We start from the raw sequence: 25402 nt of genomic DNA, 5'->3' as shown, positions 1-25402 counted from the left end.
CTGTGGATCCAACTGCCTAGCTCCTAGCTCTATAGGCTTTGGTTTCAACTCATGCTAGCAGGGGACTCTCCCACTTTGGGCTGTCTTGGTAGATATTCTATCCTAGGCAGGTGCTGGTAACCTATTCTTGACCCTTGATGGGCATTCAGGCAGTTACAGCAAGAAATGCTTCACAAATGGTATCTGACACAGTCTAGTTAAGATTGATGAGGAATAAAAGTACTTTGTTTAGAAATAATTATACACAGATCTAAAGTCAACAAAAGTCTCTACAAGAAAAAATACATAATTTTTTTTTGGGGGGGGAGGAGGAAGCTTGAAATAGATCAGAAAACATTTTCACATTAATTGTTCTTTTCATATACTTCAAATTTGTACTTAATGCCTTTCTCCTCCTGGACATCAGAAGGAACCCCTGGATATTCTGGGAGGAGTTTACATTTTTCCAAATCAATTTCTGGAAAAATTGTGTCACCTTCAAATTCCTGCATGATCCTTGTCGCAAATAGACTAAGATGGCCTGGCTTGTTCCTGGCTTCCTTGTAAACAGAACTGCCTCCCACTATCCAAACCATGTCCACTTTATTTGTTAATTCTGGTTGCTCAGTAAGTTTTAAGGCATCATCCAGACTTTTGGCAAGAAAATGCACTCCCTGTGGAGGTTCCTTGAGTTCTCTACTGAGAACTATATTAATTCTGTTCTTTAAAGGTCGATTCTTCTCTGGAAAGGAGAAGCAGGTCTTCCTACCCATAATCACCAAATTCTGTTTACCTTCTACTGAAGAGGTTGTGGTCATTCTTTGGAAATACCTGTATTCATTCCTGAGCGGGGGCCAGGGCAGGTCCCCATTCTTGCCGATGCCCATGTTCTGGGACAGAGCGATGACGCAGTTTAGCGAACGAACTATGACAGCGGCAGAAAACACTTCCGAGCTAGCACGTCACACCGACACAGGGATGACCCGCCAGCTTGGTGCGAAAATTTTTTTCCCTAGTAATATTTTTGTACCAATCGTCTGCCAGTTCCTTTTTTATTATTTAGCTATTGAAAGGATTAAATTTTCCTAGACAAGGCTTTGTGTGCCTAATTTCCTATTAAGTGTGTGTATGATGGGGGGAGGTAGAGATGTGTTTGTGTTTGTGTGTGTGTGTGTGTAAATGTCCAGAACTGCTTTCCAGGCATTACAACTCAGTATCTTCATTCATTTACCTGAAATTCTGATCCAAGCCTGAATCCCTGGGATGGCCATTTACCTAAGGTCTATTTTGTACATTAAGGGAGCTCTTGCATAGCGTCATCCTTGGGAAATCAAAACCTACTGAACCAATATTAACTCAAACCTATTATAAATACTATTTGCCAGACATATCCAGTGAACTTGACAATTTGCCTGCATCTGACAACACAGGACTCTAGTGGAAAGATCCTTAAGTCTAGGGTTACATGAAGGTAAATTTGGGTACACAGCACTTACATTGTAAGCACTGAGCCAAGAAATGCCTGAAATAATATAGAGCAAGAGACGAGACATTAATAAATGTCAGTTTCCTTCATTCTGTACACTGACATTGGTAGAAATAATGAAACATGAATGTTAAAAAAAAAAAAAGTCCGTAACTTTTAAACAAGATGTGAGATCTCTTGAACTGAGTATTTGTTGAACAAGATAATGGAAGAACACAAGTGAAGAAGTATTTAATTCCTACATTGGCCTTCAGAAGCTGGTGTAATCAGGCCATCATCGACAAAAAGAAAAGGAAGTGAGCATGTTCCTGTTTATGGAAATACCCCTACCTTGGAAAGGCAATGAGTCATTAAAATCATCACTCCTGGCTAAGGATACTGTGGTGGCCAGAAGAGGCTAGTTCATGAGGACCAGGATGGGGAACTCCCTTATATGATGGTATGATTAAACCTGGAGCCTTGTATTCAAGGCCAAAACTTGAATTTCTAGCAGGTTATAGTTCTAATGGATTACACTGTTCAGTTGAATTTTCAACAGCTAGAACTGATGTGAACTTCCAAGGGCTGCCTTAACTTCTTCCCCAATATACTGGTAAGGTGCTGGGAACCCTGAATTATCTTGCTGCAGAAGAGAGAACTGGATAACTTCTTACATCCAAACACTTGCTATCCTGGTGCTGGGGACCATAGTTCTGCTCCTCAGGTCCAGCCCCTCTTGCTTCTATTACCTAATTAGTGAAGCCACTCTTTCTGGACATGTCCTCTGCCTTTCTGATACATTTCTACTGCAATAGAGACTGATTCCCAGTGGGAACTCCACACAGAGGGCATACCTAACTAAGAGGTTCTTCCGTCTCCTGGTCTCACATGGCTTGCTCATCTCATAATGACATATTTAAGGAAGTTGCAAGGCAATCTGATGGATACATTAATGAGCCAGAAATTTTAATTCTTCCATCTTCAAAAGTTACATCAGCAGAAAGCAAAGGTCCTGGGCCTTGTTTTCTGTTCTATGCAAGAAAACCCTTCCTGTGTTAAGATGCAGTATTATGCTCTCAGCACTACTAGAGCCTCGATAAAAGAAACGCCCATTGAAACAAAGTGTATCTATTACAAAACTGTAGATAAAGACATGATTTATTCTGTGCCCTAATATCCCTTATAAAAGAAAATAGATTTTATCTCTCAGTCAATACAAGGACAGTTTTATTCCACAGATTTACCTACGTGCTTTTTTCGTATCACACATTTAAAAGGATAGAGCCCAAGATAGTTCTTTTTGGTCTAAGTTTCCAGGGAATCTAGAATCATATTCAGTGCTCACCTACTTGTGGTAATTAAGTCAACTCAGGTACCAAGTATCACGTACTGTTTTGCTAATCTTGGGTTTCTTGTTTGTTTTACTTTCCCTTCAATTTCAAAACACTAGTCTCTTTACTAAGGATCATGAAGAAACACCTTGAATGTTATGATATGATAGGACACTAACAAATCTATTGTTGTACTCCACAGACACTTTTAGTTCTGGCATCTTGCTTCTAAGAACCCTTAAGAAGGAGGGAGGAGGCATTTTTACTTTTTTATTCTTGATTTTTGCCAGCCTGATGTCCCATCTCTAAAAAATAGCACTGGCCTTCAAACTGCCTAATTCTTCTTCTTTTTAATTGTGAAGTTAATATGTACTGTTAAAATCTGATTAAAGTGAAAAAGTCCACTTCCCCTCATTTCCCCAACCCTGCTCTCTGTGGCTAATGAGTGTTAGTAATTCCTTATATATCATCACAGAAATTACCTCCAAATTACCTTTTAATTGTTTTTTATTTTCAATAGGTCACTTCAAGACTATTTTCAATATAGCCAGAATTATAAAATCAAATAAATAATTGAGGATCACTAAACTGTCAGTCAGCATTGACAGAAAAAAAGAACTAAACCAGCAATACAAGGCTCATCAATCTATCAATCTATGTATCTGTATAAAAGCTTCCAGTGTCCGATTAGCTTTATATAGAGATTTCAATTTGAATAATATAATGTATAAACTATTAAATTATAGAATTTTAGATCTGAGAGTAACTTTAGAACTAAATTGGCATTATTTCCTTGTTTTATAGATAAGGTAACTAAAGCTATGAGGACGAAATGAACTAGTTCAACAGGATGGATCCAAACCCCTTGACTCCCAACTCTATATGAGACAATGTGGAACTCTGTGAACTAGGATTTTAGCACCTAACTGTAGGTGCACACAACAAATCAAAGTGAAACAATAAAACAGCCACTGTGTACTTCACTGGTAAGAAAATGCACAATAAATCGGTCCTAACTGTGTCAATAATATTTGACAACCTATATTACTCTATGAATAACAAAATAGAATATAGTTGCTCCCAAGATGTTTACAAGCCAGGTGGGGAGGTAAGACATATGAGTCATAAATATGTAAAGGAAAAAAAACAATACAAACAAAAATTAGTTCAAAATGACTCACAGACCATGCGTGCTACAGGAATGAGAGGCAGACACCTCATGTGCATAGTGACTGTGTTGTGAAGGATGTGCAACTTCAGCCAGGCTTACAGGATGAGCGAAAGAAAGAGGTTTCAAAAATAGTCTTAATAAACAAAGGTGCAGAAATTTTAAAATGTTTTGGTTTGCTTGGAAAATGATGAGAAGTTGAGTTTGGCTGGAACACTGGATTTGTACGTGTGAAAACTGAGAAAAGTAAAATGACAGGTATGCTTTGGTGGGTGGAAGACTCTAAATGGAATATTTTAGAGCTTGGACTTTACTATGCAGTTATCAGGGAACCACTGAAATTTATTGAGGAGAGGGTAATATAAAAGTGATATTTTTCCCAGGTGACTCAGGGAAAGAGTATGCTAGAGAACTGAGGCTGAGGTAAGGGTTGACGTTAGGGCAGCCAGCGAAGAGATGATTCCCAATGGGAGACCTTGGGTACATACAGAAAACATCCCTCTTCTGATAAAAGGTGCCTCTGAATCTTTAATTTCTCTGTTTCACTACACGAGATAGAAGATCTCAAATGAGTAGATGATCTACAGGATGACTCTCAACAATGTCCACAACCATTTTTTACTTACATATTGTTAGGACTGAATTATGTTACAAGGTGAATCCACATGTTGAAGTCTTAAATTCCAGTACCTCAGAAAGTTATCTTATTTGGAAATAGGTTCATTACAGATGTAATTAGTTAAGATTAGGTTATACTGAGTAGGGTGTGCCCTAATCCAATATGACTGGTATCCTTATTAAAAGAGGAAATGTAGACACCAATGACACATACACAGGGAAAATGCCATGTGAAGATGAAGACAGAGATCAAGGTGATGCTACTATAAGCTAATAATGCCAAAGACTGCCATCAAATCATCAGAAGGTAGATAAGAGGCATGGTGGAGATTCTCACTCACAGCCCTCAGAAGGACCAACTCTGCCAACACGTTGATCTTAGACTTTCAGCCTCTAGAACTGTGAGACAATAAATTTATGTGTTCTTAAACCACTAAGTTTGTGGTACTTTGTTACAGCAGTCCTAGAAAATTCATACATGTATCCACATTAGAAGAAAAGAGTCCAGATCTTGAAGCCTGGATTTTGATGTTCTCTTGAGGCATAGAAAAATGCTACTAACTGAATTTGCTAAGTTTAAGAATTGATAAATTTTCATAATGCTTCATTCCTGGATATATTCTAAAAAACCTAAGAATTATGAAAAAGAAGGAGTCTTCTTTAAAAATAAACCTTTGAGGTTCAATCACTACTTGGTTCTAAAGATTTCACATGCCAGTAACAGCTTTTTTATATGAGGTCATAATGAGCATCTTAAATATGCCCGAGTTCAAGATTTTCATTCAATTTGGACCAGTTACTTCCCAGCCAAGGAGATTATTCTTACTCATTACTTCCAAGGTTGCATAGGAAATTGTCAAACGTGAAGAGGTGTTGAAAAATACAAGAATATTACTAAATAACTTGGCAATGATTTTCATTATTAGAGTGCTCCTGGTAAACCATTTCTACATTTTTCTCTTTTTAAAATTATTCTTACATTTAATTAGTCAAATTCAAAGGAAGAATACACAATTCCTCAGTTGGACGAGATGAACAAAAGAGTCCATCCTCCTGGAGAGAACAGTAATACTAACCACTGTGATTTTTCTGAAGGTGCTATTCTGTCCTAATTAGCAAGTAAGAACCATCATTTTATTTTCATTTCCTATGGTCTTTCCCATAAAGCACTTCCTACTTATATTTCTATTCTCATTAGGAAATCACTTATTAACACAAGTAGTTTTACTTCTCCTCAATTGTCCTTGCAAATACTCATAATTTCTTATGAACATTTCACCTCTCAGAAAAATCAGTGTACTTTTGAGGTTTCATTTTCAGAGTACACAATTTGAGGTTCATTTTGAGAGTATACAATTTCAGATGATAACACTTTACCACGAGTTCTTTTTTTTCCCCTTCTCTATTAAGACCTGTGGTGAGAGAAATCTTCCTAAGCAGCTCTTTGATTCTGCTTTCCCCTGCTCAGTACTGCCTGCCCTATAAAGCATCAACCCTTCTCTAGGTACTCAAGGCCCTCTGCAGCCTGCACCTAGTCTTTCTCCAGCTTTTCCTCATCCACTAATCCTCTAAACAAAATCTACACTTCTAGTTTTCTATTCAACTTATGGTTTGCTAAACACTATACACTCCTGGGCTTTTGCTCCTCCTCTAGTTTACTACTGTTGGAGTACTTCCCATTCCCAAGGCCAAGCCCATGTCAAACCTTTCCTCATACCCTACCTGGTCTCCCTAAGCAGACATGATCTCTCCTTCTGCTTTTGTAGAGCTATTGGTTCACACAAATACACACTGGCTTGAGAACACTGTGTGTGAGTGAGTTTTCCAACACTTCCTTGAGGGCAAGGGATATTTCCTATATAGTTATTTCTCACTGTATCCACAACTATGAAAGTAACACAAATACACTGTTACAAAATATCTTATGTGAGCCTAGAGACTCCAGAACTCTTTAACTTCCTGAGTCATTGGTTCTCAGATTCCCTATAAGCAGTCTCATTTCTTTATCTGTGGCATGATCCCATCAATTCTTGACCCCAATAATCTTCATTTTTCCTATGTTAAGTTGAAAGCTTCTTATTCTTTATTATTTTCTTTTTGCCCTAACGTAGCTTAAACAATGTTTTATTTTACAAAGAATCTGTTCCATAAATATATGCTCTTTGACATAATGAATAATGGAGTGTCCTTCTATCATATAAACATCTTGTAGAAAAAAAATAGCACACTAAAACAAACAAAACTTGATCTGACCTTGCTGTCAAATCTACTATTGTATTTAATTCTTTATAATTTATCAAATTATTTGATATGTAATCAGCACTAAAAGTTTTCATTTCCCCCTACTCAATCCTGCCTTAATTACCCTAGCATCGACCCCTCTGTTTTTCCATAACCCAGTGACTCTTTCCATGTTATCTTTGTTCTTCACTTCTGCTACACTAGTGATCATCCTTATCCCTTATCTTAAGGACTTTGTCTCCACAGCTTAACTGACACTTAGTAATTAACTTCTCCTCTTAGCTTTTCAACAAGGCCTACACAGCACATGGATTATCTCACCCCTCAGAGCTCTGGTCTTCCTTTCTGGTCTCTTCTACTTTATATCTCTTCCTTGAACCCCATTCCTGCATTTCCAACTGACCGAACTTCCCTTGAAAGACCTGACTTTCCCATTAATTTTAACACACCTAATACTGAAAGGATTCCTTAGGCTTACGCCCTATTTATCCCTTCAGTAGACTTCAACTGAAAAGTCTGAGAAACATGAAAAATAAAATCATGGATAAAATATGAGTACAGTTTTTATTTGGGAATATTTCATGTATATCTTTGTATGTGTGGACATATACTTAGTGCCATATTATTTAGGAGTTTCAATACCAATCAGCAACACTATATACATCATTCCCTGATGACAATAAATTACCCTTAGATTATCAGGGAAAATTTGAACTGTAAAATCTGATTTAAAAGAGTGCTAGTTGGCACAATCTTTTACTCTACTATAAAAATGTAAGGCCAAGAATATTAAGATGGTATACTTGATAAAAAATCAATAGGCAAATGAAATACAATCTTATTAATGATATAAATGAGCATTTTCACAATTTGTGAACATTGCCTAATTAACACATTACTTGCATTTTCTGGAAATGTTTTATTTGTTTGTCCCAAAGCAAAATGCTATCATTTAACTAATCCTGTACAAGCTCTGTTTGAATGTATTACAGCTCTTGTAGTTTAATTACACAAATAAAAGAATACAATGGCTTTTGAAGTGAAAATTAACTGTACTTCTGATACCATTTAATGTAATTAGAGTATGGTAATAAGGGGAGACCATTTAATTAGTACATACGCTCTGACATTGCCTCAAGTCTATTGTATTTACTAGCTGAAATGTTTGATGCTATTAGATAACTTCAGGTTGTATTCATAACTAAGCAACATGCTAGACCAAAAAATATAACTAGTCTTTGTAATGTCCTTGATGGTCAAAGCTATGTCTTATAAATTTTAGTATCTCCAGCAACTAGCATATTGCCTTATATACAATAGTAAGTGCTCAGTAATTTGTGTGCCGAATATTAATTTGAAAGGAAGTCCAGAAACTATTTTCATTTAAGTTTATACAAAGCAAAACGATCAGTTTTCTGATTTTTTTCTCCCATCAGAGAAAAATAACTTTTCAGAGAAAGTGTAGCATTCATCATTTACAGCCGCTTTTGATTTTTATATTTACGTAGTTCATTACTTTTTTCCAGAAGAAGGAAAATATTTCTAATCCATTGTGAAAACAGTTTTATCACTTTTGAAACTTTAACAACATAAAACATATGTGCATTAATCACTGTGCTCTTTCCTCTTTTAGACAAAATGTGCAATGCAGAGGAAGTCAACCAATTTAAGACAACATGAGAGAGTAACAGCTCTGCTCCACTTCGTTAATTTTGATAAATATTCAAGAAGTCTTAAATTCTTTAGCTTAAAAACAAGACAACTCTCACATTTAAGTAAAATAATTTTTACCATTACTTTTCACTCACCATTCCCATGTAATATTTTATTTGTACATAAAACATGCTATCCTTAAATTTTATGGACTTATAAAATGTAGCAGTATATTCATAATTTGTTGATCCATTCCATTTATCGATATTCATAAATGAATATGCTTTAGAGTCAATAATATTGAGTTTTTAATCCCAACTCTCTTGTTTAACTGCTCTGTGACCTTGGACTAGGTACTTACACTCAGAGTCTGTTTTCTCATCTGTGAAATGAGACTACTCACCTACCTCACAGGTCTGTTGTTTAAGGGTTAAGACGAAAGATGCATAGTCTAGCATAGCTCCTGGCACACAACAGGCATTCAATCAATTTTCTTTCCTTCTCTCATGTTTAGGCTATAGAAACTGATGCTAAGATCTAGAATTTGAAATTAAGACTGTATAGTAGGCATTTTGAGGATTCACACTCCTAGTAGCTCAAATGAAACAAAACCAGTGCATAAATATGGGAAGTCATATAATGAAATTAAAAAGAGAAAAACCATCACATTTTTCTAGGGTGTACACAATGCTCCTGAGACTTAAAGGCTGGAGATCCTGGGAATTTGTTCAGCTCAATCTTTACATTAATGCCAGAGACATGCAAACAGTCAAGATTATCTGGTAATGATGGAACAGGTTGTTAGATTCTCAGGTTTTTGTCCTCAACCTCATACCCTCTGCCTCCTACGTAAATCCTTAAGAATAGAATTTATATAGTTTTCAGATATATTTTGTAACAACATAATTTAAATATATTTAATATTATCAAGAACAAAATTACTGAGAGAAAATGATAATTAGGACCTTGCCCAATTTTCTTATTATTCAAATTAATCTCCAAAATCAGTTCCTCTCCCACCTTACAGTTTCGTTATAATTAAGAATGTAAAAAAAACTTAGAGAAAGAACTCTTGGCATACATCTTCCTTTGAATTTTTGAGTGACAAAGGCTTAAATATTTAAGAGGATGAGCTGAATGAAAAATAAATTGACAGTAGGATTAGTTTTGAGGAAGATTCAAGGACATGGATTAAATGGAGTCATTTTTCCTATTAAATTTTGAATTCAGATAAGAACCACTTCCCTTTTCTTCCTGTTGAGTTCTAAATACTTTGGTCTGTTACTGAGAAATTACTATTAAATATTTCTATGTTTAAAAGTGTGGCTCAGAAAGATTCCTTGGAAAAAAAGGAAAACCCTTTGCTTAGTTGATTGTACAAAGCAAGTGAACAAACCAAGTTTAAACAGCTTTTTAAAAAAGTATTAGAATATTATCATGGGGCTTCCCTGGTGGCGCAGTGGTTGAGAATCTGCCTGCCAATGCAGGGGACACGGGTTCGAGCCCTGGTCTGGGAGGATCCCACATGCCGCGGAGCAACTAGGCCCGTGAGCCACAACTACTGAGCCTGCACGTCTGGAGCCTGTGCTCCGCAACAAGAGAGGCCGCGATAGTGAGAGGCCCGCGCACCGCGATGAAGAGTGGCCCCCGCTTGCCACAACTAGAGAAAGCCCTTGCACAGAAACGAAGACCCAACTCAGCCAAAAATAAATAAATAAATAATAAAAATAAAGGAATTCCTTAAAAAAAAAAAAAAAAAGAATATTATCATGTAATTAATTGATTTTATTTCATGAAACACAGCTTTACTAGGTCACTTTTATTATGGAACATTCCCACATGCCTAAAGATTAACATAGATTTGAAAATAAAACAGTGGGTTTGATTCCAAAACTAAAAACTATCGTATAAAACAAATAAATAATATACTCTAACATAAAAAAAGTAAACTAAATTGTTAGAATGTACAGTTGATGGTAAAGAATTATCTGTCATTTTATATATCTGACATTTTAAGATATCACAGAATTAAGGGATTCAGATGAAATTAAAGGAACCAGGATTTACAGTGAATCAAAATATTGTAGGTGGCTCTGGTTTGCCTTTTTAGACAACTGATAAAATTTTCTTAAAGTTAAAATTCTCTCTTTAAAAATTTTAATTACTTACAATTAGGTATAACAGAAGTCATCACAGAATCATACCAAAATAGTGATGTCAAATTAACCATTTACTAGCCTGTAGGCATTTCTCAATGAAAAGAATGCTTGGAAGGAAAACTGAATAATTTACTGACTATTTATCTATGCGTGAGAAAAATTATAAAGGAAACAGGCTATTCTAAGCCTAATTCCATAACTACTATAGATGAATTATCATATGTCCGATGCATCACTTTAGGTTGAAATAGATTTTTTAATTAAAATAATTAAAACATCAAATTAAGCTCTAGTATTGTGAAAATGTACAAAATTATTACAATTCGTGGAATATTTCCAAACTTTTAAAGCATTTCAATGTGAAAGATGGACACTTTCTAAGGAACATAGATCAGTCTGTACTGTGCAGAATTCACAAAAGCCAAAGCACTTACAGATTGACATGTACCTTAAATCTTTCTTCCCGTGGTTTCAATATTTTAAAGTGCCAGGCATTGTGGTGAGTGATTAAAAATGTCAACTATTTCACTGTTCTCAATGATTCAAAGTTGTATGGTCACAGGGCATATAGGAGTAGATTAAATTTATTAATCTATTTATTCAAATAAAAAACCACAGTAATTAGCTATGTTTTGGTTTTTTTCTTTGAAGTGTAGTCCTCCCTTTCAGGAATGCTGACTACTTTTTCTGCAGCACTAGAGGCTATAAGATAAAGCCATATATAAATTAAAGTTGGAAAGAACGTACTTATTGCTAGAAAGTAAGTGAAGCATCACTATCTTTTAAATGAACAACACATTTAGCAACTCTTCATGCCTATAGGACTGCCAAAAATAAATCTTTGAATATTTATAAACTCTTCACAAAGCTCAGAACGTCAGTTATGCAAAGTTAGACATGGATGACTTGAAACGTACACAAACAGCTTTGCCTCAATTTGGGGAAATCTTAACTGAGTGGTAATTTTGGAAATGGTGGTCAGTCAAGCAGAAATCAGTTTGAAACATTCTATTGGTGCACTCCTAAACACAGCCTTGTAAATCCCTGAGTTCCTTGACCCTGCTGAAGACTAGTCATAGACTGGTAGGAAGCCCTCTTAGAGGTCATCTAGCTCAGGCTTCCAGCCAATTCAGAAATATCTTTAACAAGGAGATGCTCAGATCATGCTTAGCATCTCCAGGAGGTATGAGGGGGATACGAGGAGCTTACAATCTGGCTGCCCAAACCCTGCTCATCTTGGGAGCCCTGTTCCCATAGGGCTATTACTGGAGGACTAAACTGCACCACATCAGGTATGGTAGAATTTAAAGAAACATTATTCACAAAGGAGGTACAGCAACCATTAGCTTCAGATCTAAGAGAATCTTATCCTAGCAGATGAGGTTGAGAATACAATGACAATGCTCAGATTCAAGGAACATTCAACTTAGAAAATCCAGTTTATAATGTATAAGCTCTACCAAGAGTGACTCATAGTAGCTGAGTTTTAGAATACTGAACAAGTTCTAGAATTGGGAGCAGGGTCTTGCAAATTGTATAATGATGCTAAGGAAGCAATTTTGTTAAGCCCTTCCAGTATGCCAGGATTAGTACTTAGTATGCTGAGAGCACTTTTACATTCATTAACTTATTTCATCCTCTCATCCACTCTACGAGGTAGGTTCTATTATCACCTCCATTTTAAAGTTGAGGAAATGGATACTCAGAGACTCAAAGTATGTTGCAAAAGAAAGGAACTACAAAAATAACAGGAGAGGAAATGTAAAGAAAATTAAAGAAAAACCACTAAAGTGTGAGAACGTTTCAGTTGATCTCTGTGGCCTTTTAGCCACCAGTTTTATGGTTTTCTTAAATTTCTAGTAGTGTTTGAGGTATACATTCTAAATTGTATCTACATTTAAAGAAACAAGCTTATTGCCACTGGAAAGAACACACTTAGAAACCCTGATTAAAACAATGGACAGACATTACTGCTTTTGTCAAATTTGAGTCAGTGACTTAATCAAAAGGCAATCCAGATAGTTGTGGCTTTCACACAATGTTTTTGCCACTTCCATGACTTCTTGTTTTTCCCAAATCAAATATATATATACATATATGTATATATATATTGTTTTAAGTGAAACAACCATTGTGTTTATCAAAAATGTGGTTATTAATCTCCTATTGTTTCGTGAATTAATTGGTTATACTGACAAAAAACAATTGTCAGATACATAAACATTTTTTAAAACAATTTTTAATTAATTAATTAATTTATTTATTTGGTTATGCTGGGTCTTAGGTGCAGCGGGCGGGCTCCTTAGTTGCGGCTCGCCAGCTCCTTAGCTGTGGCATGTGAACTCTCACTTGAGGCATGCATGTGGGATCTAGTTCCCCGACCAGGGATCGAACCTGGGCCCCCTGCATTGGGAGAGTGGAGTCCTACCACAGTGCCACCAGGGAAGTCCCGACATAAGCATTTTAAGACATGGTATCAACGGGGTTAAACTTCGTATTTTGAAAGATACTAAATTAACATATTTGAGAGATTAACATTTTCTGACTCGTAAACAATATGCTGAGTCTTTACAAATATGATCATGCGTATCAATATATGCCCTTTTAAAAATTAAATTGTTTGTAGAAGGTGACATTGCAGAGGATATCCTAGGAAATTACCAGAAATGAAAAAGCCTACACATACATTTAGAGTGTACATCTTCTGAAAGGATGTAATTTTGTGTTGTCTGTTGTACTTAGACAATGGTATTCATAGGAGTTGTATACTAATAATATGTAGAATGGGTTATTTGGGAATGCTTTTAATTCAGGAACAGAAATACATAGAGTATCTAGGAATTTAAAATGTTACATGCATTATGGAGTCAGTTAGAACTTAAAACAATCATTAGATTCAAATGATTTTCGGTTGAGTTTTCATCCCGGAATTGCTAATGAATAACCTGCTGTGTTACAAATCTTTCAGCCCCACAATAATCTACATCAGCAATTACAACTAATAAGAAGAGTGGAAGAGCATCTATCTTTAGTAAGTCATTACCAATACAGGGTTTACTCTGTACAATTTAAACATTAAGGAAGAAAAACAAGAAAGTATTTTGAAATGAAAAGCAAACAAAACACCCAAATCATTTCTTATTCACAGCATCAATTAATTTTAAGAAAAGGCAATTTGATCTAAGAAACTTCTCAAGTTCCAAAACCTCTACAATGTATTCATCCTTAAAAAAAAGAAAATAAAAGCAACCACTATTTAAGATTAAGTGATACTAGCTTAATGACTTTCTGAAGTATAGAAAATCCTGACTAAAAAACTGGCATTGACAGAAAAAAAAAAAGATAAAACAGTCAGAGAAGACCTTTATTTCTACAATGAAAGAAACAGACAATGTGCCACTGTGTTTTAAGAAAACCATGTTATAACCCATAGCATGACTCACATGGACTAGATACACAGCACATCCCTGTGGATTTTGCCATGGGGTCTTACTCTATTAAAGAGATTACTCTTTAAATCAATGAGTAATACTCGTTCCCTAGGTCCAAAATTAAGCAAAGGAGAGTCTAACAAATTCCAATTTTGCCTGTCAGCCAAAACAGAAATTCTCACGTTTAAATGTGCAGTTCTATCTATAACCCTCCAGTTTAAATCTAGCAATGATTACAATGAGTATCAGAAATAATGCCTGAGGTCATTTCACTTATTTTGTAGATTCTTTCAGTATTGGAAAACTGACAGGCTTCTATAACTAGTCAAACAGTACAGAATAGCCAGAAGCTGTGATTTCTTCAGACTATAAAGAATAACCAAAAGGACTCGAAAGTCAAAGCACAACTAAAGAGAGAATCAGAGCACAACACTGTATCTCATCAGGCTTGTTGACAATGCATCCTAGGAGACATGACTTTATCTTCAAAGTGACACGATGCACATTTTGCTCACTGAACCAGGCATCTTATGCGGGACACACAGCAGAGTTAGCTTCCAGCTCAGAAATAGCATTTAAATCCTGGATGCGATTATGCTGACCCTCAAAAAGTTGTTTGCCTATTAAGAAAACTATTTATTTTATCAGAAAATAAAAATAAGCAAATAAAAATAAGTGCCATCATTTTAATTGTTCTCTCCTAAGATTGCCCCTGCGTTATTTTTAAATTTAGATTTGAAAAATAAACTCAAGCAAGCACTCAGCTTTTTAGTTAATTGTTAGCAAAGTTAAATACATAAATTAAGAGAAATTGGAAAGAACCTATGGAAGTCATTGTTATGTGTTTCTGTCTCTGTTCAAAATGGGCATATATCATCTATTTTCACCTAAAACAATCTTTAGGAAATGCGATCCCATCACTTCCCACATGCATAAAATGAGACCTAAAAACATATCCCCACCATTGCATTTACTAGCTTAGAAATATTGGATAGGCTATCTAACCTCTCTGAATATTTTTTACGCTGTAAAAATAAATATATTGACACCTTCCTTGTTTTTCACATATTTTTATATGACTACATCTGATTATGTGTTGGAAAATACCTGCAAACCATAAAAATTATGCAAGTAGAGTTATTAAGCTAGATCTCTTATTTAAATACTTACTTATCTATTTCAAATTGAGTCTATTCTATTCTATGTTGTTCAAGATCGTGATATGATGACGATAGGTCAGCTCTGAAAATATGTTGTGTTTAAAATTAATGGATGCCTATTTTTTAAAAAGGCATTCTTAATCTGAGCCAGTGGGACCCCACATGAACAAACTTTGTTTACAAAAACATCTTTCTGCTATTGCTATTTTGACTTTTTCTTCATCTCTTCCCACTTAAAACTCCCCCCCCAACACACACAAACACACATACACACACACACACACACACACATAGAAGTGTGGAAACCCAAGCACATTGTGTATTTGATTAAACAAAGAATTATCTAAAGTTTATTAATTAGGGATATTCAATACATGAAGACGTCTGTAGATAAAAGCCTACAAAGTATTGAACCAAAGTCTTACTAGAAACAAACAGACAGAAGAGGAAAAAGGACCCCAGTTACAGTAAGTGACATGGTCTAGGAAACATCTTTGTCCCAGGTAGCCTGAGGATCTCCTCACTACCCCCAGAGATATCAGGGAAATGGGGGAGGCTCTGGTAAGGGGATCCAACCACACCTTCCCTTCCACTGAGAGATACTTGGAGGTCCAACTTGGGGAAACCCCTTTTACTTCCTCAGGCAGCAGTGGCACGTAACAGTGAGAACTCCAATGGCACAAGACAAACCAAGCAGATGATAGTAACACTGTGAAGACTCTGAAAAACTGCCATTGGAACTGCAGTGGACAAAAGTAGGTCACAACACATGTGCAAGACCTAAAAAGGGTAACTTCCAGCTAAAATGAAAGATTGAAAGAAGAGCCAGAGATTACTAACATAATACACAAAGTGTCCAGGATACAACTGGAAATCATCCTCATAACTAGAGCCAAAAAAATCACAACTTGAATGAGAAACAGTAATCAACTGATGTCAACATTGAGATGAATCAGTTGTTCAAATTATCTGATGAGAATTTTAAAGCAGAGTCATAAAAATGCTTACAGAATCAATTACAAATTCTCTTGATATAAATGAAAATATGAAAATATCAGCAACAAGTTATGCAAAAGAATCAAATAGAAAGTATAGAACTTAAAACACAATAACAGAGATAAAAATCTCCCTGGATGGGCTCAATAGTAAAGTGGCAACAAGTGAGGATAGAATTAAGGAACTTGAGGACAGAAAAATAGAATTTATCCAACTTGAACAACAGAGGGAAAATAAACTGAGGGGAGGGAGAAAAAAAGAACAGAGCCTCAGGGACTGTGGGACAAAAACAAAAGATCCAACATTTATATCATCAGAATCCCAGAAAGAGAAGAGGATAGTGAGACTGAATAATATTTAAAGAAATAATGGCTGAAAATTCTCCAAATTTGATGAAAGACAAAACCTACAAAACAACAACAAAACAAAACAAAACCTCAAAAATAACACATTACTTACAGGGGAGTTCCAGTTCAAATAATAGTGGATTTCTCATTTGAAACCACAGAGTAAAAAAGGAGGTAACACAATATTTTTCAATTGCTAAAAGAAAAAACTACCAACCAGAAATTTTATAACGATAAAGCTACCTTTCAGGAAAGAGGAGGAATTGAGAACATTCTCAGATGATAGAAAACTACAAGAAGTTATTACTAGCTGATGTACTCTTAAAGATTGGCTAAAGAAGGTTCCTCAAAAAGAACATTACCAAATGCTGATAAAAGAAAACAAATAAATAGACACACTCTATTTGTAAAATGGAAGACAGCATAGTAAAGTAAAACATTCCTATCAAAATCCAAGCAAGGTTTTTGTAGATATAGACAAGCTCGTTTTAAAATTTATATGAAAAGGAACACGCTCTGGAATAGCTAAGTCAATCTTGACAAAAAATAAAGGAAAATGAATCAGTTCACTCCATATTAAAGCTGTCTATAAAGCTACAGTAATCAAGACAGTGTGCTATTGGTGAAGGGATAGATAAACAGGTCAATGGACCAGAATAGAGGACCTAGAAATAGACCTGAATATAAATATGCTCAACTGATTTTTTATACTGGTGCAAAAGTAAATCAATGGCGAAAGAATAACCTTTAACAAATGGTGTCGATGCAACTGAACAATCTTAGGCAAAGGAAAAAATCTTGATGCAAATTTCATTAACTCAGAATTGATCATGAGTGAAAACATAAAATATAAAATAACCAAAAAAACTTACTACAGTGAGGTATCACACCTGTTAGAATGGCTATTATAAAAAAGACAAGAGATATGGTGAGGATATGGAAAAAAAGGAACCCTTGTGAACTTTTGGTGGAATGCAAGTTGGTGCAGCCACTGTGGAAAATAACATGGAAGTTTCTCAGAAAATTAAAAATAGTACTACCTTATGATCCAGTAAACCCACTTCTGGGTGTATATCCAAAGAAAAGAAATCACTATGTTGAAGAGATATCTGCACCCCCATGTTCACTGGGGTATTTTTTACAATAGCCAAGACATGGAAATAACCTATATGTCCGTTGAGAGATAAATAGATAAAGACACATACACACACACACACACACATACACAGAGGAATATTATTCAGCCATAAAGAGGAAATCCTGCCATTTGTGACAACATGGATGAAATTTGAGGGCACTATGCTAAATGAAATGAAATAAGTTAGACAAAGGAAGACAAATACTGTATGATCTCGCTTACCTGTGGAATCTAAAAAAAAAAAAAACTGAACTCATAGAGATAGATTGGTCATTGCCAGGGGTGGGCGAATGGGGAAAATGGGTGAAGGTGGTCACAGGGTAGAAGTTATAAGATGCTACAGTTGTAAGATGAATAAGTTCTGAGTATCTAATATACATCATGGCGACTATAGTTAACAATACTGTACTGTATCGTTGAAAGTTGATAAGAGAATAAATCTTAAAAGTTCTACACACACACACACACACACACACACACACAAGATAACCATGTGAGATGATGCATATGTTAACTTTTTGTGGTAATCTTTTTGCAATATATATATATATATATATATATATATATATATGTATGTATGTATCTCAAATCATCACATGATACACCTTAACTTTACACAATGTTACACGTCAATTATATTTCAATAAGTTTGGGAAAATAACTTTTAGGAAAAATAAGAGAAAATCTTTAGGCACAGAGTTCTTAAACAAATGCATAAGCCATAAAAGGAAAAATTTATAAATAAGATCTCATCAAAATTAAAAAAAAAACTTTTGCTCTGTGAAAGTCTATGTGAAGAGGGTGAAAATACAAGCTAGAGACTTGGAGAAAATATTTGCAATCCACATACATAACAAAGGACAAGTATTTAGAACATGTAAAAAACTCTCAAAACTCAACAGGGAAAAAACAATCTACTTAGAAAATAAGCAAAAGACATGAACATCCACTTCAACAAAAAGGTTATACAGATGGCAAATAAGCACATAAAAAGATGTTCAACATCACTGACTATCAGGGTTATGCACTATACACCTATCGGCTAAAATTTTAAATGGTGACAACACTAAATGGTGGAGAGGATGTGGAGAAACTAGATCAACTACACATTGTTGAAGAAATGTAAAATGTTACAGCCGTTTAGAAAATAGTTTGGCAATTTCTTATAAAACTAAACCCAAATAATCACATAACTCAGCACTTGCACTTTTGAGCATTTATTCCAGAGGAATAATAATTTATGTTCACACAAAAACCTACAAATGAATACTCATAGCAGTTTTATTTATAATAACCCAAACCTGGAATCATCACAGATTTCCCTCAACAGGTGAATGGTAAACAAACTGTAGTGTGTATGTGTGTGTGTGTGTGTGTGTACACACACACACACACACACACACACACACACACAGTGGCATACTACTGAGCAATAAAAAATAACAAAATACTAATACCAGCAATGACTTGGATGAATTGTCAGGGAATTATGCTGAGTAAAAAAAAGTCAATCCCAAAATGTTACACACTGTATGATTCCATTTACATAACATCTTTGAAAGGAGGATGGATTAGCAGTTGAATTGCCAGGGCTCAGAAACAGGGTGGGGAGAGGTGACTGGGTCCTAACAGAGCAATAGGAGAGATGCTTGTGGTTCAGTATCTTGACTGTGGTGGATATAACAACCTAATTAGGTGATAAAATTGCATAGAACTTAAGACACAAAATCACACACAAAAGAATCCAACTAAAACTGGAAAAATGTAAATAATATTGATGGATCGTATGAATTTCAATATCTGGTTCAGATAGTATACTATAGTTTTTCAAAATGTTATTATTGAAGGAAACTGGGTGAAGTGAACAAGGAATCTTTGTATTATTTCTTACAACACCATATGAATCTGTATCTCAAAAATTTCAATTAATTAAATTAAAAATTCCTACTACATTCCAGATTCACTGTTAGTGTCTAAGTTTTCCTTTTCTGTCATATAGCTATTAAAATAGAATTTCTTCATAAGATACATTGTGATGTTAAGCAAGTACACACAACCCAATAATTTATGCCTGGTATGTAACAAGGATTTCTTTCATACACAAACTTATCTTTATTAAAGATGGCAGTCCACAAAACTGCATTTTTAAATGTTTCCTGTCAACTTACAGAAATGATTTTCCAAACACACTCAGATTTAACCTGAATATTAAAAGAATTCTCCCATTTGAGGCAAAGAAGAACTTGACTTTAAACACAGCCTGCTAGGAAGGCTGAGAGTCTCAAAAATTAAAATGAACTGATCCTGGTAATTCAAGAAAACTACAGACCAAGTTCCTCCTTCTTCTACTTATCCACCCCTTGCAAGAATTCAAAGATTAGAAATTAAAAGAACAGTGCTGCTGCTAATATCTAGAAATGACCATGAGTATGTGACAATTTATGAATTAAACTCATGGGCAATATGATATTTAACTATTTGATATTGGTCAATTCTTCTGAGAAGACTCTACGGCTGGTGTAGAATTAATCAGTGGGAAGTCTTACTCAAGGAGAGAATCTTAATGCACCATTGATGTTGTTAATTTTTTATTTTATTACCTTTTAATAGTAAGATAATTCTAAAGAAAATTGAGTGCTTTGGGGGATGGAAGGAACAGAGATGACCAGGCAGTGTAGTAGAAAGTTAAAAGCACTGAAGGTTTTTGGCACCAGAAAGACCAATACTGTGTGTGCTGTGTGAATCACTGTAGACCCTATAATGACTTCTGTGGATGAGGAAGGCTTCTCCCTGACAAGATGGGGTTGAGGAATCCTGGTATGGGAAATATTCCCTAATGTAAGAAACTAGGCAGAGCTAAGGAATACAATACCAAAATAGGCCCTAGAAAAGCACAGAACCAGATGAGAAGTACAAGATTTCATAAGCAGCCAAAGGAAGTACTGATTGCTTTGCTTATCTTCACTTAAGGTCACAGGTGTAGTATCTTTGCCTGCAGAATTTTCCACCGTTTGGGGTTCTTTCTGACTTTTCCAGATGTTTTCTGCAAGAAGAGAAGCATGGCCATGGAAATATTTATATAAGGACTCACACTACTGGCATTTCTATAGTTGCGTTTCTTTACGTTGTTATTGCTGTTCTCTTTCTCATTCTTCACTCTTTTAGCTTTTGTTTCATTAAGGGAATATTCTGGTTCTTTTTTAAAAAATTGAAATATAGTCTACATACAACAGTATATTAGTTTCAGGTGTACTGGGAATATTCCAGTTCTTAACATAAAGTTATCTCAGCATTGCATGAGAATTTTTTATTGCTGTGATATATGCTAGTTTTTAATCAGTAACTGAATTATTCTTCTATATAATTTAATTACTAATTGAATTTACCTATCATCATTTATATATTTAGATTTTCTGCTCTTATATGGCCTTTCTCCAAGCTAATGAATCTTTATCATTTCTGAGTGTTTTTGAAGGAAAAAAAATATCTTTTATATTTTAACCCTATTATTTACATCTTACTTTCATTGTTATATTTCCTAATTCAATCATTAATGCTGCATCATCCTAATTTTCATACATTTATTTTTTTTACTTATTGGTTCTCTATTTTTATTTCTTTTATTTTGGATATTACCTGCTTTATCACTGATTTTTTAAATCTTTAATGTTTTTATCTTCAGGTATATTTTATTCTTTTTCTTTTGTGTTTCTTCTATTTTACTCACATTTTAATCTTCTACCATCCTTTTCTTATTTTAATGACTACTTTCTCTTCTCTGGTTTTTACTTCACATTTTAATTTAACATTTCCCTGTTGGTCATGTCTCCAGGGAAAAGTTCACCCATGACCAGCTCTACTACTCTTCTTTCATAGCTGCTTCTGTGACCACCAGCTCCCTTAGTGGGTTTCTTGGAACAACCCTACGCAGGAAAGATTCAGATGATACAGATTTTCAGTATAGACTTGGTTCCCTGCAGATTGATCATGTCCTTTACCACATATGTGGTTAAGGGCTATTTTTTTAGGAAAAAATCAGTCCTTGAATTCATTTATTTCAAGTGATGGGGGAGAAGAAATAATTCCATTTATGCTTGGTTTAAAAAGTGCTACTTGACTTTTTAAATGCCTATTTTAAAGTCCATTAGTCACCTAAGCTACAAAGTGCAAGGTGCTACCCCACTATCACCATCTCTGTGACCACTGTGGGCATTTATCTCTGAAGGTTAAATATTTTAAAGATCACTCTTGACCAAAATATAAGAGAAAAGCATTCATATGTGAACTGAATAACTCTAAAAACAGTAAATTTTAAGTAACTTACACACAAAAAGTAAATTAGAAAACATTTAGCCAGGTATAATTCTGATTCTCTTTTAAGGAGAAATAGGGATTATTTCTAAGCATTTCTACTGTAAAATATAACCTACACTTCAGAAGTGGAGTTTTATAGGCAGGCTTTATATAAATTCTTCAAACTCAGAAAATAACTTCTTGTGAAGTCCCAGTGGGTAGAAATAAGAGCATTCCTTCTCAAAGTGTTTGACAGTTCTGCACATGGACCTAATCCATTTTTCTTTACTCCATTTCCACAGATTGTTCTGCCAGCAGATCTTTCTAATTTTTTTTTTTTTTTAACAGCATCACCTCTGATGAAACAATGCAGCTTATTCTGGCTTCTCTAACCATGGAACATACATGATACACTCAACAGAAATACAAAGGCTTTTTCCATTTTTCCTCATCTACACATTTTCTGTTCAGTCAGGAACTCTGGTTGATCCTGGCATAAAAACCTGTTATAGCAAATGTAGAATGGCTTCCATGATGCTACCAGGATATGGACAGCAGCAGGCATTGAAACTTGTATGTATTATATCCTGATCCCAAAGTTATTTCCCTAGGCTTATACAGCTCCCAGCACAATTTAAAATTGGAAATCTATGAGGCATGATAAAAGATGAGACAAGTTTTTTGTTTAGTTGTTGCATGTGGAATAAGTAATACATATGCACACATGCACACACATATGTGTGTTTAAGATGCTCACAAAATGCAGATGAGTATCAAAATATCACCTACTGGGCTTCCCTGGTGGCGCAGTGGTTGAGAATCTGCCTGCCAATGCAGGGGACACGGGTTCGAGCCCTGGTCTGGGAAGATCCCACATGCCGCGGAGCAACTGGGCCCGTGAGCCACAACTACTGAGCCTGAGCGTCTGGAGCCTCTGCTCCGCAACAAGAGAGGCCGCGATAGTGACAGGCCCGCGCACCGCGATGAAGAGTGGCCCCCACTCGCCGCAACTGGAGAAAGCCCTCACACAGAAACGAAGACCCAACACAGCCAAAAATAAACATAATAAATAAATAATAAATAAAAATTAAAAAAAAAATATCACCTACTACTCAAAATTGATAGTTGATCATGTTTGTTTTGTCTTACACGAGAAAATATCATAGATATATTTAAGGTTTTCCTTCATCCCTAGCCCCATTCCCCTCTCCTATTCCAAGAGTAAATTTAATATAGCCTGTCAAACAGGTTTTTTACATTTCTTTATATTCATATATTATGTCTATTTCTCTGCAGATATATTCTCTTTAAAAGGTGCATATTAATATATTTCATTCTTTTTAGTGGTAATAATATGTTATGATATGTAATCATGATATTATATGTATTCCTGTTTAGGAACAGATGTGGTAGCTGAACAATTTGCACCTACTTCTAAGTTAGATATTTTGTGTCTTTTATTTTTTATTTTTTGACAAGAATCCCTAAACATTTTATTGTACATATCTACAAATAGAGATTGGACAATACATTCACATTACAAACAGTTGTTAATTTTTTTTACCACTAGAGTTTGCTTACGTGTTCATGCCCTTATTTGTGTAAGCAGTGGAGACTTTACCATATTGATAATCTAATCACATTTTTACTAAGGATCAATGAAACACCTATACATTCTCTGTGTCAACTAATGGGAATTGGAAAACCTAACGTGCTGCTTTGGAAAACATTTGAATCCTTTTATTGAAATTTACACTTATTAAAAAGGATGTATTTTTGAATCATTATACTTATATCCATAAAGATTATAGTGTTTCAATCAATTATAAAATGGAAAAGGATCAATTAACACTTAAAACAAAAATCCTTTTGGCAGGACTGGAAACAATGGCCACATCCCATGGTTCAGAAATAATTAACTTGCTCATTTTGGTGAGTTGCATTAGTTCTCTTTAATGTACGGTCATCGTAGAAAAGATCGAGTATAGAAATCTGGCTCTGCTTTGCTTGAGCCTTGCGAGTCTTACCCTGATCCCCACACTATTGCCTCAAATTAGAAGGCATAATATGTCAGCAGAAAAGTCCATAACAGATAGAAATACATCCCTTCTTCTCCTTCAAACTTTACTATCTTTCACTTCCAAAGAGGGATTACAGATAAAGACCAAAATCAAAACTAAATTATTAAACTGTATCATGGCCAATTTTTCTCACTTTTGAAGCAACTTTTTGGGGATTCCATCATTTCCAGTAAGTGTAGATATATCTAGCCTAATGAATAAGTATTGGAGTGAGAAATCAAAAAATAAGAAACATCATGCTCTTATCAAATATCCATTAATGTCTACGGATATTCCAATTTTTCCACGAAGTCTTCTCTGGTCACTCTAGACAGAGTAATAATTTTTTTTTCTAAAACCCCACAGCATTGTGTCTACTCTTCTATCATTTTCTCTGTAGTATTTTAGTGATTAATGTCCATGACCAGTCTCCAAAATAAAATTATAAACAAGAGTGTCTTAACATCTTGGAATCTTCACTGAATAGAAAAGTACATGAAAGTATTATCCTATGAGGTAGCTGCTAGTATTATGCCATTTTATAGATAAAACACTGAGGTCTAACTTTAGGGTCAGAACCTACATTGTCTTGATTCCACTACCATGTACTTAACATATATATAGTGCTTGGTGTAATTGTGAGAGATTAGCAAACCAGTGTACAAGAGCTTCTGGGGCCAGGGTCCAAAGCCCTGTCTAAAATGGAGCTTGTTAATATTTTCACTTCACAGAAGTATCATTTTATAGGAAAGGTTATGATAGTAAGAATTCAAGGAATGAAACCAAGCCAGGAGCTAACTGATGAACCAGGTACCTAACTTAGAGGAGTTTAGCAGGAAGTAATGTAAAGAATGACAAAGCTTGGTATCGGGATGACAGAAAGACATTACAAATTGATCCACTGGAGGGTTCTAAATGATAATTATTGAATATGTAGTAGGATAGACTAGACTTAAAATAGAATAGACTTAGAGCATAAGATTTAGAAAGTAAGCTCCAACACAGTGATTTTTATTTATTATATTCACTACTATACCTCAATGGCTAGAACACTAACTTTGTATGTAGAAGGCACTAAACAAATAGTTATTGAATCATTGAATGAATGGTTATGAAGGTTTCTTTGAATGTATCAGGAAATACATTATAGCACCCAATTTTCAGTAGCTCCCTGCTCCCCCACCAGCTTCTCTCTCCTCAGGGATTCTTCATTTTACTACTTTGGGCAGTCACTTCCTTTCACTTTCACCACAACTAAATATAGGCTCCTGTCAGTCTCTAAAGTTTCTAAACACATTAAAAGTCATTCTATATCAAATTCAGGAAACACCCTGCTTTGGGAAAGTTGAGAAATGCTTCAAAA

General features: G+C 35.0%; 2 protein-coding genes across 11 annotated transcripts in view; both read right to left on the bottom strand.

The window, feature by feature from the left end:
* Nucleotides 1-25402, bottom strand: part of MAGI2 (membrane associated guanylate kinase, WW and PDZ domain containing 2) — a 1337104-nt gene that overhangs the window by 1245724 nt on the left and 65978 nt on the right. The window lies entirely within an intron of this gene.
* On the bottom strand, nt 345-7013 carry LOC132372195 (dihydrofolate reductase-like). The gene is made up of 3 exons (XM_059934370.1): nt 6927-7013; nt 1476-1501; nt 345-933 (listed from the first exon to the last, which is right to left on the bottom strand). The coding sequence occupies exons 1-3, from the start codon at nt 7011-7013 to the stop codon at nt 345-347; spliced, it is 702 nt and encodes a 233-aa protein (XP_059790353.1).

This window comes from Balaenoptera ricei, chromosome 9 (assembly GCF_028023285.1).
Source record: "Balaenoptera ricei isolate mBalRic1 chromosome 9, mBalRic1.hap2, whole genome shotgun sequence".
NCBI classification, from domain to species: Eukaryota; Metazoa; Chordata; class Mammalia; order Artiodactyla; family Balaenopteridae; genus Balaenoptera; species Balaenoptera ricei.
The sequence above is the reverse complement of the archived record's forward strand: the minus strand, read 5'-3'. Positions and strand labels throughout refer to the sequence as shown.

Bases quoted from the DNA above. Each gene is read 5' to 3' on its own strand.
- LOC132372195 (XM_059934370.1), bottom strand. From the start codon at position 7,013: ATGATCACTAGTGTAGCAGAAGTGAAGAACAAAGATAACATGGAAAGA. The intron at 1,502-6,926 runs GTAATTAAGGCA...ATATTATTTCAG, and splicing joins ACAGAGGGGTCGATGCTAGG to GCATTTCTTGGCTCAGTGCT. The intron at 934-1,475 runs GTAAGTGCTGTG...GTGACGTGCTAG, and splicing joins CTTGGCTCAGTGCTTACAAT to CTCGGAAGTGTTTTCTGCCG.